The following is an 18556-nucleotide window of genomic DNA, read 5'->3' on the forward strand; positions in this document are numbered from 1 at the left end:
CGCGGGGCGGGGGGGACGCGGGGGCGGGAGGTTACGGGCGAGCGGGCGCCTCCCGCGGCCAGGCCCGGGGGCGGCGAGGCGGGGCCGCGGCCCGGGGGGGAGCGGCGGGGCTGCGGTCTCTCGCGAGAGGAGGGCGGGGCGGCCCGGGGCCGCCGCCACCGCCGCCGCCTGTGGGGAGGGCCCGGGGAGAGGAAGGAGGCGGCTCTGTGGCGGAGCCCGGGGTGTCCGCCCGCCTGTCAGAGCGCCCGGGCCGCCGACTTGCGGAGGAGCCGGTAAAGGCCCGAGGGGGGCGAGGCGGCCGGTGGGCTGCAGGGCAGGGCAGCGGCCCCGGCGGGGCTGAGGGGAGGCGGGAGGAGAGGGAGGCCGGGAGCCGGCCCGCCGGCTGCCTCCCTCGGTTCGGGGCTGCCTCCCCGCCATCGCCGCCCCGCGCGGGGAGCCGCGCCGCGCCGGCTGGAGGCCAGGCGAGGACAGGGCGGAGAAGGGTGGGTCTCCCCGCCGCGTCGGCCGGGCTGCAGCCCCCCGGCTCCCCCTCTTCCCTGGCCCGCCGGAGGGAGGTGGCGGCGGGCCCACGGGCGCCGCCGATCCCGGGCTGGAGCTGGGGGGCGGGAGGGCGGCGGGCCCCCTCCCCTCGGCTGCGGGGTGCGGCCCCCCAGCAGGTCGCCCGGGGCGGGGGGAGAGGTGGCCCCGCTTCGCAGATGGAGGCGGCCCCTCGCCCCGCCGCTGTTCCTCTCCCTCCCCAGCCGCCGCGGGGCGGGACGGGGGCGGCGGAGAGCCGCAAACCCCGCTGCGGGCTGGGCGGGTCCCCCCGGCCTGTCTGGGCCGGTGGCGGGGCGGGAGCGTGGGGGGGAGCGGCCCGCAGCGCGGCGGGCTCCATCCCCCGCCGGCCTCCGGCCTTCCTCCCGCGGCGGTGCCCGGCGGAGGGCCGGGTGCGCTCCTCCCCGCCCGTCCCCTCCCTTTCTTCCATGTTCTGTCGCATTTCCCAGCCTGCCCACCTCTCCCGTTCCCGGCCCGTAGTCTTTTTTGAGTCCCTTCCAAGGCTGAAGCGGCGGGCAGGCTGCGCGCCCGGGCGTGAGCTGGGCGCCGGCGCTCGGCGTGGTGAATCAGGCGATGGGGTAAAGCAGGCTGGTTCCCGGGCTGGTGAAAGTGTGCCGGGGAAGCGCGGCGGGTATTTACCTCCCCGGGGTTTGGCTGCTCGCAGGCTGGAGCTGCGAGGAAGCAGCGAGAGCAGCAGAGATGGCGCGGCTGGTTGCGGTCTGCAGAGAAGGGGAGGAAGAATTCCCTTATGAGAAGAGGCAGATTCCCCTCTACATCGATGACACCCTCACGGTGAGTGCCTGCGCCCCGCGGAGCGCCCGGTGTCCCCGCACCGCCCGCTTGCAACGTGTGCGGGCGGCGTGTTGCAATTCCCAGGCGAGGCCTTTTCCCTAGACAGGCCTCCCAGGCTCCTCCTTTGCTCCTGCAGCGTTAATCTTTGGGACTTTGCAACACTTGGGCTTAACAGCGCTTAATGTGGCAACTTTTTTATCTGATTCCCAGCTCTAAAAACATGCAAACCGCATAATAAGAAAGTTATTGCTGTATTCGGGCCTGCGCATAACTTGTTTTCAAGTGACAAGCGTGTCTCGGTGCCCAAGCCCAAAAGTGGAGCAAAACCATTTTTCAGTTAATGAGGAAGGGAGCCATATTAACGTTAAACGCCAGGTTCACGACTAGGTAATTAATAATCTTGCTTTTAAATATGCAAGAAAAGGCTAAAGGTGGTTTTGATAGCTTTGGCTTAGAATAAGGGCTATCAAGTCCGTAATAATGTGCTGCCACGTCTACAGCAACAAATCTGAGAGATTTTAAATTTCAGTGTGTAATTCTGGATTGAAAAACATGGGGGTTTTGCCATTTCCAGAAGATTCAGTGGAAAAATGAACTAAATGCAGCTTGGAGGCTTCTCTAGTCTCTCTTCTCGTCCTCACGTGTCTAGAGGAAGGTTCAGAAATTGCCTCGTAGGTGAACACAGACCAAATGGAAAAAAATTCTCTAACTAGCCAGTTGTCATTTCTTTTAATTCTTAAGGTGTGAAAATGTTGGGTTGAAAATAAAATTGGACTTGGTGTAATTTGGTATCTTAATTATTCATATTTGATTTCTGTTGCTGTCAGTGATGTGACAGTATCTGCTGTTACTTTAAATGGCATAAAATGTATGTGCTTTAAATTCCTAATTTCATGCTTTAATATGGGAGAATACCTGACTTGCATTAGCTAACTTGATCAACTTCATAATGTAATTTCTTCCATCTTCCAGATCAAAACAGCTGAGTGTCTTCAGACAGTGTCTAAACCCTCTGTCCCACTGTTAAAGGTTATCTCTCTCAATACCATCTGGTTTTGCTACATTTGAAGAAGGGGTCTTTGCTTTATTTTAGTTTTGATCATTTTAAATGATGACATGTTATTAATTTACCAAATATCATCACTGGTTTTGGCTTCACATAGCCTGGCATCTCTGATTAACTGAACTTACGCATTAGGCAAAGTTTCCCCTTAAGTTGTCCAAAGCAATATCTAGCTCTCCTAGAGTGGTTGATTACCTGGAAAACCCAGTACTGTGTAGGAATAGTGCAGCTTTGGGGTTTTTTAATGTCTTGGCCATGCCTTGAAAGTTATTTTGCCCCTCCATTCCCCGTGTAGTTTTAAGATCTTAGATTTCTCTCCCTATTTTTTTTTTTTTTTTTTTTAACTCCCTGGTAAAAGTTACTCATTAGATTGTGTCAAGTAGAAGACTTACCATGCTCTTGTCACCTTTGTTGTGTTTAATAGGTTGAGAGAAAGAGAGTGAAAATTCAGCTATGCCAGCTGTCAGGTAGATGACTTCAACTGACCTAAAATTCCATTTGTGGTTTAGTTCCAGAATTTAATGCCAGGCCCAAACTTTGTGCATTTGCACTATGTTGTCGCTATCCTCCTACTTTTTACACCAGAGGCAAGCTATGCTTATGATTGAAGAGGTTCCTATAGCTGTAAATCAGTTTTGTATGCATCTGGATGAAAGGCATTTATGCAAGTGCAAGTCATCCTCACCATGAAGAAATCTTATCTCAGGTCCATTTTTTTTTTCCCTTCTGTTACTGTTGTTACAAAGTACTCAGATTCCTAGGTTGTTTCTGGAGGCTTTTATTACATAAACCTGCAGAAGCAAGGGAATGAACTCTTAGCTTCCTTGTCTCAGAGTCTTCTATAATTTATTTTTTAATTTCTTAACATAATTTTATGTCTGCAGTGTTATTTTTAAAAAATAGTGGTGTTTATTGACAGTAACTGGCTAGTGCTGACCTCTTTTAGAACTCTAATTTTAAAAATAATGGGACTTCTTCATTTCTCTTAGTCAGGTGGAAGACTTCATCTATGCCTTAAATCTAGAAATAATGCATCAGTGGTTGCAAATTAGTGCCTGAATGGCCTGTAATGCTCTTAAGCTTGTAACATTGCTTTGTAGCAGCATAGAAAGCTGTTTAGGTGCGATGTGGTTCTGCTCCTCCCAATGAATTGTTCACTATCACACTTTTCAGTTTCTTATGCCTCAGCTAGAAATTAAAGGAGGTTTAAATATTTAACCCTTTTCAGTTCTTAAGCAGCTTTTATGATTTCTAGAAGGCGTTCCATTTGATGTGGTATTATGGGAATTTTTTCTTCCAGTTCAGGGTGTGATGGTGGTTGATGTTTAACCACTTAATAAAATCTCATCAGACAGACACATGAATTAATTTAGTCTCTGATAATTTCACTCTCTTGTACGAAACACTGAAGGGTGTTGTCTGATAGTGGGAGATGAAGGTGAGGGGGGGAAAATATGCAGATTTATCTGTTCTCTCTGTTATTAGCAGATAGAGCTTTTACTTTTGCATGTAGCTCGTTCCCCACAGAAACATCAAATTAGCAGTGTCAGAAACCTGTAATTCTGCAGCAAAACTTGTGCTGCTGCTTAGTGTGTATGGGTCAGGTGCAAGGGAATCTGGAAGAGAAATACACGAGAGGTCAGGATTAGCACTGACTGTGGCACTGCTCTGCACAAAGGTAAGGCAGCTGTGCTAATGTTCCAGTTTTAGCACACGTGAGATCAAAATATTGCCTTGCTTTCTGGCCTTAGAGAATAGGTGTTTATTTTGGACCAGTGTTGAGTACCTGTGAAAGTACATGTCTGAGTTCTCTGGAGGTAATGTGAGCAATTATGAAGACAGTGGGGAATTCTGTCTTTACTAGACAATTGAGGGAAGGTGGAGGGAGGAAAAAAGATGAATAGGACAATTTCATTTGGTGTGTATTTGTATTAGAGTTATTAACCAAAATTGTTATTTTGTCTCTCAGATTTTAAAGTGAACTTTCAGTATTTCTATCGATAAATTCTGTATTTCTCAGTTTGGACAAAGAAGTTGAACTAAGCCAGTCTTTACTCATTTTTCCAGTTGGTTTAATTTTTCTCCAGGGTTGTACAGTTGGAATTTGACTAGAAATTATTTTACTGATTTCCACTCCTCCCCAAGAAATTGCCCTCTTTGTTGCTCAGTAATTGGAAAAGAAATATTATTAATTACTTACGAGTAATCCCATTGTTCTGGAGGCTTAACATTTTACTTTGAGCCTTGAGAGTTGTAGCTGCAATCATAGAAAACAAAGTATACCTTGGAGTACCTTTTTGGGTTAATATGGTTTTAAATTAGCCTTTGAAGGAGTCGACTCAGTCATTAAACTGTTGTGACTGTTTCTTTATAGCTTTATAGATTGAGTTAGGCTGTTGGATCAATCTGGATCTCAGTGTGTTGAAGTACAATTTGTTTTTAAACTGAAACAGGGTCTCAAGTCATGTAGATAGTGTAATATAAATACTGATGTACTGTTCTGCAACTTTTGCTTTCTCTGTAACAGCTATTTAAATGTTGCCGGTTATAAACTGCCTCTAGGATTATATTAGTGAAACATTTAGTTACTTTGCTGAAACTGTTACTTTTATCCTTCCCCAAGCTTCCAATAGTTCTGCTAAAAGAACCAGCATTTAACATAATTTCTGTCTTATTTCCCCCAAGAAAGTAAAATAAACTAATGCTCTGTGTTTGACTTTCTTCTGAAAGCTCTTTTTTTTTTTTTTTTGTCTCTTGTATAGATGGTGATGGAATTTCCTGATAATGTGCTAAACCTTGATGGGCATCAAAATAACAGTGCACAATTAAAACAGTTCATTCAGGTAAATACATCCTTCTGTTTTTTTAAGAAGGCCACATAGCAGATCTTGCTTTCCTTGGATTTGTGCTTTTCCTTCCCTAGGAGGTTGTCACTCAGACTTAAAAGACACATCAGCACCTGTATGCAATTACATGTTGGTACCAAAGTACACCAGGTGCATTCATTTTCTGCATTTCACAGCATTTATACACTGTTGTCTTGTCAGGAGGCAATTGCTGCATATCTAGTTAGAAATCTTGAAAACTTGTAAAAACAATGCACCTTCTGGTCACTGCTGATTTATACTTAATGGAAACTACACTTCCTAAGTATGTTTTGATTTTTTCTTTCTAAATACTTTTGAACTGCTTTTTCAAGTGGAAGCATGCATTGCTTAAGAGTGAGTTCTTAGTTTTAGTACCATAGCAAGATAGAATTAATGTGCCAGTTTATAGATTATATACAGTTGAATAGTGAGAGACAGTTTTGTGGTGCCCCTGAAGCTTTAATTATAGAAACTTATCTGCTGGCACTCTGGCAAATAACCATAGCACTGTAACACCTGTAGCAACTAAAAAATTGTGCCATTTGATGTCCAAAGGAACAGGCCAGTTTGCTGATATGCAGCTTGTACTACTTCACTTGTGGTTTGACAGCAGCAGTTCAGACATATGCTGCATATAAAGCATAGCTGTGATGTGAAAATAGCTCGTTCCTGCTGTTGCTGTAACTAGTACTATTAATTACAGGAAAGAGGATTATTGCAGAGTGATATCATTCATCAGATTATTTAACGTGCCTGCCTTTAAGAGCACAAACCTTAAATGTTATCTGATAATAGCTTTACTTTTCATAGCATGTATTAAATGAAATCAGCTGAAAATGTTTTCTCTTTTCAATTGGTGTGTTTACAAGTTCCATGTGAGTGATTAGTTTCGCTATGTTGTATGGTCTTTTCTTTCTTTCCCCAGAAGTTGTGATGAGTCATTTCTACATTAGGAGTGTTTAAGTGGTGTGATATGGCAATGATACAGAACATACTATCATGGCAAAATGTTCCCTGTATAGGTACAGCTGTGCTCACAAAGTTGTACTTTGTGTAACCAGGGAAAAATGACAGTTAATACACTGACAGGACTCTGCTTTTACAGATTATGTTGGAAAGTGCCAGTACTGCTGATAATCTAAGAGTAGATGTGTTGATTGGTGTGTGAGGAAGGGACTCTGTCTTCTGTATAGCTGTGCTAGCGACAGTTTAGTGTTGATGAAGTCCAAGCCAGTAATTTAGCAGTTAGAAGAAGAAATAGAAGGGTATGTGCCTTTTGTATATATATGTGCCTGGATGTGTTTGACAGAGAAGTAGGAGAAGCTCCTAAAATTGTTTATTGACGTAACAAATATTAGAAGGTGTTCCCTTTAATGTTCTATCATTAGCATACATTGAATGTTTGCTACTGAGGTAAAATGTTTCACTCTGAATAGTAATGTGTGCTTTGTTTTAATTTTGCATATTAGAATTGTAACGTGAAATGGCATTTAGCCTTCCAGGAAAAATATTGCTAAATTGTCTGGGTCTGAACAGAACAAGTTTGTTGTAAATGAAATTTCTGTATATGCCAGTGAGCATCCAGAAGTTTCCTTTCTATGTGCCAAAGATAAAATGAGTGTGAGTAGAAGATGAAAACTTGCAGAGTTGTATGTGAGACCATTTACTAAAACATCTGTGCTGAGGTGGAGAAAAAAGGGCTTCCTGCTAAGGACAGGGAGGTGTGCCATTTGTTCAGAAGCAGCATTTGCTGGTTTGAGCGACAGGAGGAGAGACCAAGAGGAGAAGAACATTAGCTTCCTTCCAGAGGACAGGCTGTAAGACTTGAAGCAGAATCGCTCCTATGGTATTAGCAAGTGTGGTTTTGTTCATACAGTAAGTGTGTGAAGTGATCTACACTAAGACAGTGACCTGAAACTCTGAGCACTGCATACAGTTTCCACTTCATGTGTATTTTGATAAAGAAATGCTGTTGAAGGCAAAGAAAGGTTGAACAATTTAAGATGTGCGTTAATTTTTTCTAATATTTTCATTTCTTGTTCCTTTTTAGAGACATAGCATGCTCAAACAGCAGGATCTAAATATTGCCATGATGGTGACATCACGTGAAGTTTTGAGTGCACTTTCTCAGCTGGTCCCATGTGTCGGCTGTCGTCGTAGCGTGGAACGTCTGTTTTCTCAGCTTGTTGAGTCTGGAAATCCAGCACTTGAGCCCCTAACAGTAGGGCCAAAGGGGGTTCTTTCTGTAACTCGAAGCTCTATGACTGATGCGAAGAAGCTTTATACACTGTTTTATGTGCACGGGTAAGTTAGACACACAGCTGACCTGGAACTGCTCAGGTAATAATAATCTGGGGAAAAGGGAAGCTGCTTTCGGTGCATTTGACTTTGCAGCTTTCTTGGTGGTGGTACTGAATTGTTGCAAGTTTGAATCTTACAGTACATACTTGTCTTTTACAGCCATGTTAAACAAGTTATTGCCTAAATTGGGAAAAAACAAACCCAAAAGACCTAATCTTTCATATCATCAGTTGCAATGCCATTACAATTGAAAGATACCAATATTAAAATGTTTAGTCATTAATCTGAAATAGGCACTGTGGGTTTTCATGATCTCTGGAAGAAGAGTGTTTCTTTGCCCCACTACTTTGCATGTAAAAAATAGAATAATTTAAAAAATCAATTAACACCTCCCCTTCAAAACTTTCTGCTCTTGGGTAGAAAGGTAGCACTGAGAAAATGAAACCTTCTGGGTTTGACTAGCACAATAAATAGCCTCGGTCTCAGTGCCATTTGTTTCTCAGCTGTCAGCAGACCAAACAGTGACTGCTCACCACATTGTGCCTTTGCCTTCCAGTTGGCTTCAGCTCATTCTACTTCTTGCTCCAGTTAGCAGGCCAGTTTGAAGCAGGAAGGTTAGTGTAGAGCTGGGGATATTGAGATTTGGAGGGTGAGGTAGTGTAACTTGATAAAGTGGTCTTGGTTCCCTGCACTTTTGAAATAGGTGTCGTTGCTTGAGGTCTGTTATTTACGAAGTTATGCAATAGCCGTTCAGATGTGGGTTATCTTTATCCTGCTTGCTAGGATTTGTCTGGAAAATCTATACTGTATTTTCCTTGTGTACTGCAGGGTTGTATGTCATAAGAAGTAAAAAGGGGGGACAGGAAGAAGAAGGTTTTGGATTTAGTGTTAATTAGCATGCTTTTTTCTGATACATGAGCTGAATCAATCCCTTTAAAGTTTCTCTGGGTAACCATGTTTTCGGAATCCTGAGTTACATTTTTTCCATAGGTCCAAACTGAATGATATGATTGATGCAATTCCCAAAAGTAAGAAGAACAAGAGATGTCAATTACACTCCCTGGACACACACAAACCAAAACCTTTGGGGTAAGTTTGTGTTTAACAAGCACAATTAAATCTAAAATAGTTTAAGGAACCAAACTATTGATGCTAATTTATTTGTAAGCATTGAGATCAATTCTTATGCTCTTATCTGTTTGCCAGAGTAGTAATATCCAAGTTATTTGGATTAGAGTAGACCCAAATGGCTGTGGGGGAGAGGAACAGAGTCACCCAGCAGTTTTGGGCAGTGTGTGTTGTAGGGTGTGAGCCTTTCTCCGTAGGTTTTCATATGAAGGTAGCTAGCCCTTTTTTGTGCAGTAAGAGTGACACTCTTATTCAGGAGGATGTTTAATCCTTTCCCCACTGCCCTTCCTTTATTCACACTTTATTGATAGGGCAAAACTAGTGCAATAAGGTTGTTTGCCTGCCCAATCTAAGATCTGTACTCCTTCCTCAGCGTGAGAGTTGTCCCTCTGCCCTTTGTCAGAGCTCCCTAAGGCCACTGGTGATGCTTTCATATAAAGTTTAAGGCTACTAAATGAAATCAGCTGTTTCCCAAAACTTGCTTGTTAGTTCTAGCTGTTCCATTTTTGCCTCTTGGCTTTTGGGTCTTTTACTTGGTGGTGGGAAGTTTTGTTTGGGTTTGGTTTTTTGTATAAAAATATCCATGTTTAATTTCAAAACCAGTTGCCAAAACCCAGCTTGGCCATTACAAACCAGTGCTCTGATGTGCTTTTTATATCTCATCTGACATAACTTGGAATATAGTCTGCTCAGGGCAGGGATGGCTTCTGCATTGTGATATAAACAATGGTTTTTGTGCTCTACACAGAAATGATTGATCAGCAGTTTTTCTCACATTGAGGTGAAAGGGTACATGCTAAACAAATATACATCATTTTGCTTGGGATTATTAAAAATGCCTTGCATGACTGTTCCTAAAGGGCTTTATTGTGGTTGGGCTGCAGAGTTAAAACTAAACTCTGTAAAATGTGTTTTCTCAAAATGTGACAGCATGTTTGGAATACACCAGTGAAAAAGATGCATATATGCCTCTGTGTCTTGAAGTTGAAATGGTTTATTCCAGCTGGTTAACCAGAAAAACACTCCCTGTAAATCTGTAGTGCATTTTGGGGGGTTTTCTTGTCTGTGAGGTGTTTCTTACATATATTTTTTTTTTATACGATGACCTATAAATTAGACTACTGTGCTTAGTTGGAGTATCCAGGACCTTCTTTAGTCAGTTGTGTTCTGCTTCTGGTTAAGCATACAACCTGTGAAAGCTTGATCATGGTTTCCAGTTACAGGACATGTATTTTTCTATGCAGACTTGAGTCTCTTTGGGTTTAGATAAATCCCCTGAGATGCTAGGCATGTGGAACTTGACACTTGATTTTTACTTGTGCTGCTTGACAACAGTGGTAGCTAATAATTATCTCCTATTATATTTTGATTACAGGCCTTTCATATAATTAGTTTAAAGCTTATGTTACACAAGCAAAAGATCGTAGGGGGATATATATATTTTTTTAAATAAAGCAAATTCAAAGCATTATAAAAGTGTTAATTTTTTGCTTTGTTTTTAATAAGATTAATAGTTTATGTGTAAGAACATATATCGTGGAACCTGCACTTAACGTTTTGGCAAGGCAGAACAATTCTGAAACTGAATGAATAGAGAGGAAAATGCTGCCCTTATTTCCTCAATTCATGCTGGAATAAATCCCCTTAGTATTTTGAATGCTGGCAGGTTCATAGGGAATGTGTGGAAGGAGCGGTATTTTAATATACTGCAAGTAAAGCTTCCAGCTTTATCTGATAATGTGGCTTGTGCACAGTGTAGTTTGCTAAAGAAACACAGCTTGCACTATGCTTGCTCGGTCGATACTCATTTGTTATGCCACAGAAGTAATCAGGGTGTATCGCTGCTGATATTTCTCCAAATAAATCTGCTGCCTTGAGTGGAAGCAAATACGCTAACAGCCTAGACGTGGAGATGTCAAACAGAATTGTCTTACAGAACAAATTTTATTTATCAACTTAGAGCTTCTGCTTTACTTCATTGCAAGAAACTTCTTCAGCTGAGTTGCATCTGGTAGGCGTTTTATACAGACAAAAAAGGCTTTGAATGGTAATTGTGTGTTTAATTATGCAAGTTACGTAACCAGCTAATACCACTTGAGAGTTACTTGACGTCCTCAGTTTCAGTGTGCCTGGTTTATGGCCACTCTGTTCCATTCAGGGCTAAGGAGCATTTTAACCTCTCACAAATGCAAGCTGTAGGATCTGGCAAAGCAGGTAATAGCATACATAAACACTCACATGAGCTTAAACAGAAATGACCGTTCTGATAAAACGTCAAGTGTAGACAAGCCTGTAAGTAAACATGACTTGCTATTTAAAGTTTGTTCTTTCCTCTATAAGTTTACTTTTAGCATATCCAAATGTGTGTTGTAAAGTGTTGTGTGTTGTTTTTTTTTTTTAAACCAATTTTGGAAATCTAATGCAGGGTGTTTTATGGTTTCTTATGGTGGTAGATGTGTGGAAGTTTGTTGGGTTTTTTGTTTTGCCTTTTCTTTGGGGTTTTGTTTTGGTTTTTTAGTAAGTTGTCTCATATGAAATTTAATCTACCAGAAGTATTAAAACTTATGTATGTTTATACTTAAGGTAATATTCTGAAAAATTACTACTGGCTTTCAGCTATAACTTTAAAAAGTCATTATGGATCTGGTGTTATGAACACGGACAGCAACATTTGTATCTCATGTCTGACCTTAACTTTACTGGAAGTTAAGGCTTAGCCTGTAAAGGTTTCAAAGTAAATTAGGGAACACAGTAGCGTATTAATAGCATTTGTTTAGGAAAAATAACTAGTTCATAATATGTATGGTATAGGTTTAAAAAAAACGTTTTTTAATACCATGTGACAGGAAAGGGAGCGGTAGCACCCTCAGTACAGGGAAATTAAGTGCAGTTCAGAAAAATAGTGAAGACAGCAGGAAGAAGAAGAGCAAGTGTAGCATCACTTTCCCCTTTGGACCTTTTCAGGGACCAGTCAGGTAAACTAACGATGTTTTATTTTGCTTCATTTCTAAACCCCTAACAGGATAATGTACAGTCTTTTGTTTCTTGTGATTTCTTTTGCAGGGGTTGTTGGATGGATGTGTGGGAGCTCATGTCCCAGGAATGCAGGGATGAAGTAGTTTTAATTGACTCTAGTTGTCTTTTAGAAACATTAGAAACCTATCTACGAAAACACAGGTATGTTAAAAGAACAAAGACACACCTTCACGCTGCCTTTTAGGCTTCTGGGAAGTATGTGCAATTTCCAAATAATGTGAACTAAACTAATAGAAACAGATATTAGGCTTGGTGTTGCTTGTAAATCACTGTTTTAAAACAGTTGTTTATGACTTAGTAGTGCTAGTGCTACTAGGTTGTTCTTGCAGGGAAAAAATAGGCCACTGAATTATTGTTGCGTGTGTACAGTAGCTACCATGCTGATTAAAAAGTTTTAATTTCCAGTAGTCTCAAGGTTCTGATACAAACTGTGGGGGCACAGATGGGTGCGGGGGTGGTGGTGGTGTGGAAATAACACTTTGGAAACAAAATAACTTTAATCTCCTGTGACATTAAACATGGTGTTGGCAGCATTCCTCATGCTAACCTGCAATAACATTACTGTTTTCTTTCCTTTCACCACAGAAACTAGCCAGTTATCGTAGCTCTATCAAACATCAAAATATGTTTGACTTAGTGTTGTCAAGTGACTGGACAAACTAGGGAAGGGAAAAACACCATCCAGAGAGGGCATGAAGAGCCAGCTTTTCATGCTGAAATGTGAGCAGCCTGTCTGACTTGCATTTTTAGAATAATACAGCAAGAGGTTTTATAGCTTCTTGAAGATTACTCCTCGTATGAAATAGAATGAGCTTAATTTGGTTGTATTTTAATTATAACAGACTTCATAACTATACTCTTCTCATATCAGTTATCTGAGCTATCACATGTTTAAATTATGTTGTGTTATAAATAAACCTTGTTTGGCTATCTGTGCAGTAATCAAATAATTCAAAATATGTTTAAAGGTGCTTGTAGTGGAAACACTGCTCTTATACAGCAGGCAAGAGGGAACTTCTTTTCTTATTGCTTATCACTCACTTGAGTATACTTTAAATAATTGCTATAAAGTAACTTGGAGTCTGTTACTTGAGAGGAATTTTGTCCTGGCTTGTACTAATGGTTCAGTTTGTTCACTGTTAGCTTTCTGATCTTTGAACGAATATGGAGTTGCATATCCATATAGGAATTTCTTCTCATTAACCATTAGCCTGATTTATGCCTTGGAGCATGAAAGTTGATATCCAGGCTTGTAATATATGATAGTAGTATAATACATATAGTAAACTTATGTGGCCTACAGCCAAAGTCTTACTATTTTACCTTTTGAAGTAACATAAACCTTATGTGACCTCGTTTAAATATAGCATGCACTATTAAATAGCTCAGTATATTAGAACTTAGCCTAAGCAGGTCTAAATTTCTGCTTGAATAAGGATTCAGTTCTGTTACGTTCTGTTTTAACACAGGTTTTGCACTGACTGCAAAAATAAAGTCCTCCGGGCGTACAATATTCTTACTGGGGAGCTCGACTGCAGCAAAGAAAAGGGCTACTGCGCTGCGCTTTACGAGGGCCTGCGCTGCTGTCCCCACGAGCGCCACATCCACGTCTGCTGCGAGACGGATTTCATCGCACACCTCTTGGGTCGCGCCGAACCCGAGTTCGCAGGAGGGTATGAGTATGTAATTTGCTAGAGTGGGCTATCTAGCGCTTTGCTTCTTTATTTTATTGTCGAATGTATTGTGCAAAAGTGATTTTTGCCTTCTTGCTGCATAATAAACTTCTGAATGTAAATATTCACGTTGAAGTAGGCTTTCAAGATAGTGCTTCGAAGTAGCGAGATTTTATATGTGCTTTTGACTTTAAAGTGCATTTAACTGTGAAGGCAAGACTGAAAGAAATTGCCAAACGTCTTCTAGCTCACTTGCTCACTCACTAGGGCTGCCTGCTTTTTCACTGAGGTGTTCAAAATATGCGAAATAGAAAGAGAACCTTGGTTGACAGTTTTGCCAAATGCCGAGTGTTCAATTTAGTTTTGTCGCCATTTGTATATTACTGTAATTTCTGAACCTGTTTTAGCATCTTAAAATCTTCTGATGAAAAAGACAATTCTGAGCTCAATATCTTTGAAGCTGAATCATAACTGTTTGATTCAGAGGGTAAATCCTTTTATAATGATTTTTCATTAATAGATACAGAATAATGCTGAAATATTTTTACTTTGTATGGTAAGTGACATATAAACTTCTATGGGTGTTTATTCAGCTTCAGTTAACTGATGCATAAATGTCTAGAAAGGTGAAATATTTGCTATAAACTAAATACAAATTTTAGGAAACAGAAGAATGGCTGCACCTCTTTGGCATTAAAACTGCTGATCCCTCCTAGTAGGAGCAAGCAGAGACCGATGGGGCAGCACCTTCAGAAGTGACAGGTTGGAAGGCAGAGTGTGCCGTGCACAGATGAACATGTCAGGAGTGTAGTGGTGGTTTTGACCTGGTCCTTTCTATTTTGCATCCGCATGCAGCACAGCAGAACTCGATTTAAACAGCTGTTCGTGCAAACATATCTTCAGTTGTACGTAAAGAAAATGCATCATTGAACTGCTTTGGTCTCTTGGTAGACTTCCAGCTACTTTAACCATACTATACTTTGGTTCAACTCTTCCTTTAGACGAAGAGAAAGGCATGCTAAGACAATAGACATAGCCCAAGAAGAAGTTTTGACCTGCCTGGGTATTCATCTTTATGAAAGATTACACCGAATCTGGCAAAAGTTGCGGGCTGAGGAACAAACGTGGCAGATGCTTTTTTACCTAGGTGTTGATGCTTTACGCAAAAGCTTTGAGGTAAAAATCAAATTTTATCTAATAACTGTGCATTTTCACTAAAATAATTTTTCTACTTTCTGCTGACATTGGGCTGGAAGGAGCTTCAAGGGTGTTACACTCAATCCCTTGTTCACTGCAGTGAAATTTAGTGACTAAATCTGGATAGGTGTTCTATAGTCAATAGTTGTGTTGCTGTGACTTTATTATAAAAAGTACTCACCAGCTATTTTCCTCCTCCTTTTTTATAAATGTAAAAGCTTGAATTGTGTTAACATCTATAAATAGATCTAACCTCTTATAAACAGATGGCTGTGGAAAAAGTGCAGGGTATTAGTCGGTTGGAACAGCTCTGTGAAGAATTTTCAGAAGAAGAAAGAGTGCGAGAGCTTAAACAAGAGAAAAAGCGCCAAAAACGGAAGAACAGACGGAAAAATAAGTGTGTGTGTGAGATCCCTACTCCTTTGCAGGCCACAGAAGAGAAGGAAATAAATCAAGCAAAGGTAAACAGTGATAGCTGTGGCTTGCTGCTGGTGTTAAATAACTAGATTTCTAATTTGGTGCTTCATTCATCAGCTCACTGTTCCATGTTAGAATTCTGGAGAGGTTTTTACTGTGTTTCAGTTTTGGGAACGAGTTTTTGATCACTAGTGGAATTTAATACGTTTTCAGATTAGTACAGTCTTTTTGTAAAGTAGTTGGCTGGAACTCCTTAGCTTTTGGGCATTTGGATGGTTTGTTTGTTTGTTTAAAAAAAAAAATCCTAAATCTAGATGTCAGGTTATGCTAGAATATTTTTCAACTGTTGTTTCTTAAAGATCGCTTAGAAGGTGGGAATTCAAATGCTAGTTGCAGACAATCACCATTAAATTTTTGGGGAGGGGAAAGCTTTAATTGACTAAGTAAGTGCAATTATTATTTTAGATGTCTTGACTGAACTTAATAGGCTAACTGTAGGTCATATTATTGTGGGGAAAGCAGTTGGTTTGGTTGGTTTGTTTTAGTTGTCATGTGCTTCTGAAGAATTATAAGCAATGCTGTGGCTGTTATCAGTCAGTATCAGCTGTGTTTTCTTGTGGAAAGAGTATCCTTTATAAAGGTGCTGGCTGAGCTCTCTTCAGTACTTGCAAGTATTTTTTGTGTTTATTTTAAGGACAATTCGAACTTCACAGAAAGTAGTTGCAAAGCCTGTGGTAGCACTGAAGAAGCAAACAACTGTGTAGAAGTAATTGTCACTAATGAAAGCACTTCTTGCACCTGTCCTGGTAGTGGTACCCTATTAGGTTCACCTAAAATCAACAAAGGTATGTTAAATGTCATTATTTTTCATTTTAAAAAACATTTACCATTTATGAGGTAAACAGTGCTCAGCTATATTTAAAAAGAACTTTTTTTTTTAAGAATTCTTTCTTGTTAGAGGCATAACTAAAGAATATACAGCATCTACTATAAATTACTGTAACTTCTCACTTTGTCTCAGGTTTATCTCCGCACTGCAACAGTAGTGACTGCGGCTATTCATCTAGCATGGAGGGCAGCGAAACAGGATCTCGAGAGGGATCGGATGTGGCTTGCACTGAAGGCATTTGCAACCATGATGAAAATGGTAGGTTTGGTAAGAACGTGTAATATTTGTTTAGTATCCCCAAAACTTCATGTATCTGAGAAGAAAATTCCCTGTCTTTCGCAGGAGATGATTCCTGTGTCCATCGCTGTGACGACAAAGAGGAGGATGGAGATAGCTGCGTGGAATGTTGGGCTAATTCGGAAGAGAATAACACAAAAGGCAAAAACAAAAAGAAGAAAAAGAAAAGTAAAACTTTGAAGTGTGAGAATGAACACGTAAGGAGCATAGCTATTCCAGGATGCTTATTTAAATGCATACATTTTAAAGTAGTTACAAAAGTGTTTCAGATTTCCATTGTGACTAACGCTGTAAATGGGGTAACAAAGATCCTCTGTTACTTCTCCATCCAAGCGTTGAAATCGAGGTCCTTCCTCAAATGGGTTGTAGGGGAGGAGTCTCTTCTCTCCTATGCTCCATGTGCACTTTTGCACACTCTCAGTGAACTAACATGCCGTTCCCCCCTCCTCCCCAGACATGCACATTTAAAAAAAAATATATCCTTGCTCTCTTTTGAAGCTTTTTCCCCTTCCTCTTTCTCTCTGCTTCCATCTGAAACTTGAATGTTTCAGGATTAACACTGCCAGTCGTTCATTACAGGCTATTTTCAATTTTAGATTCAGAAACTTGGAAGCTGTATGGCAGATCCAGGTAACAGAGAGACCTCAGGAAATATCACGCACACAGAGTTTCATCGCGACAAGACCAAAGACACACATGCTGAAAGCTGCTGTAGCTCAGAAAAAAGTGGGCAGCAGTTGCCTTGGTTTGAGCATATGAAAAATGTGTCACAGTTTGCAGAACCTACAGAACTGTCACTTGTTCCTGATACTGGAAAAGGTGCCAAGAGCTTAGTGGAACTCCTTGTAAGTAACCACTTCCTTTGCATTTTGGGTTGTAGCATACAGCTTTAAATCCTCGGGATTGAGGGTGGGGTTTAGGACTCAAATCCCACTGAAGAACTGTTACAAGAGAGAATGTAACTGACCCTAAGATTCATGGCTTGCTCTCCCAGTGTTTCGTTTGTTTGCTTTTGTGTGTTCTCTGTAAAGTATATAACTCAGATGCTTTGCAGAGGAGGAGAAATTGCTTGTCACTGGAATGCAAGGGAGAGAACTTGTATTATAAGTATTCATTATCAAGGATCGTATTATTCCATAAAATGAAGCGTGCATTATTGCTGCCTTCATGCCTCAAATACTACTTCCCACAACAGGCTCCTTGGACAGCTTGCTTCTCTCTCCCTCTCCTTCCCTTCCCTTCTCCTTATCCTTGCTTTACATCCTTTTTTTTCCTTTACTTTTCTTTTCTTTACTTTTTCTTTTTAACTCTAATAACAGCCATCCACTTTCAATGGCAATGTGCTGAGACTCTGAAGCTTATTCTGGTAGGTGTCATGACTGTATAGGCTGCTGCTTACCCAAAAAATAGCAGAGCATTGTGTGCGAACCCGGAGCCTGGATTAGCCAGCTAAGACTCGTGGTGTCGTCACACAAAGGCTACATCTTTCTTCAGAGCAACTCTAGGGGAGGTGTGCGATTGCCAGACAGGTGAACTGCACAGGGAGGGCAATGCCTGCGTCCTTAACTGCCTCTTTTCATTTGTAGGATGAGTCTGAATGCACTTCTGATGAGGAAATCTTTATCTCACAAGATGAAATACAGTCCTTTATGGCAAACAACAAGTCTTTTTACAGCAATAGAGAACAATACCGACAGCATCTGAAGGAGAAATTTAACAAATACTGCCGCTTAAATGATCACAAGAGGCCCGTTTGTAATGGTTGGTTGACAACAGCTGGAGCGAACTAAATACAATAAAATAGCTCTGTCTTTCACTGAGATTCTCAAGATGACTACTGCGCCTTCTCTTTCAAAAACTTAATTTAGTGACTTATGGCAAAATTTTATCTTAAATTAATGTGATTCTTTTTTTCTTGGTTTTTGGGGAGGCTGGTGGAGGTGATTTCATTAATTTTGTTCTTTCTTCAGGCTTGTATCTTTAGTTGAGTAGCTGTGCAAGCCTCTCTTATAATTTAAGCCATCTCTTTTCATTAAATGTTTCTCTTACTGTGAGACTTACAAAAAGCAAACTAGTGGCAAAGTAATGTTGTACCTATAATTCTGTACAGAATGACAATGAGCTGAATATAAGATTTTACAAAGTAGACATCCATCTGCAAAATGTTTTGGATGTAATATGTTAAAGCGCAATGTGCAAAATTTAAATAAAGAATATTTATTAATATGCATAGTAAAAGCTGGTATACATGTTTCTGCTTTAAATGCTCCTTCCCAGCAGTCTGAATCCGGCTGTTCAGAGGGACAGCTCTTGCTGGTCTGCGTAGCTTTGAGGAGGTAGGTGTGAGGTGAGTAAACTTGCC

The 18556-nt window shown here is 41.0% G+C and overlaps 1 protein-coding gene across 2 annotated transcripts; it reads left to right on the forward strand.

The window, feature by feature from the left end:
* The first annotated feature begins 135 nt into the window (after positions 1-135).
* On the forward strand, positions 136-18432 carry GGNBP2 (gametogenetin binding protein 2). 2 transcript variants are annotated; one of them, XM_068415614.1, is made up of 14 exons: positions 136-272; positions 1199-1326; positions 5152-5232; positions 7307-7560; positions 8548-8646; positions 11749-11862; positions 13191-13400; positions 14396-14570; positions 14858-15052; positions 15703-15853; positions 16030-16155; positions 16240-16391; positions 16791-17039; positions 17781-18432. In XM_068415614.1, exons 2-14 carry the CDS (start codon positions 1234-1236, stop codon positions 17982-17984), a joined length of 2103 nt encoding a protein of 700 aa, XP_068271715.1. In that variant the 5' UTR covers positions 136-272; positions 1199-1233; the 3' UTR covers positions 17985-18432. The 2 variants fall into 2 exon arrangements, with proteins under 2 accessions (XP_068271715.1, XP_068271714.1); XM_068415613.1 differs by having other exon boundaries at positions 189-272; positions 13191-13394.
* The last annotated feature ends 124 nt before the right edge of the window (positions 18433-18556 follow it).

This window comes from Nyctibius grandis, chromosome 18, assembly GCF_013368605.1.
Source record: "Nyctibius grandis isolate bNycGra1 chromosome 18, bNycGra1.pri, whole genome shotgun sequence".
Taxonomy (NCBI): Eukaryota; Metazoa; Chordata; class Aves; order Nyctibiiformes; family Nyctibiidae; genus Nyctibius; species Nyctibius grandis.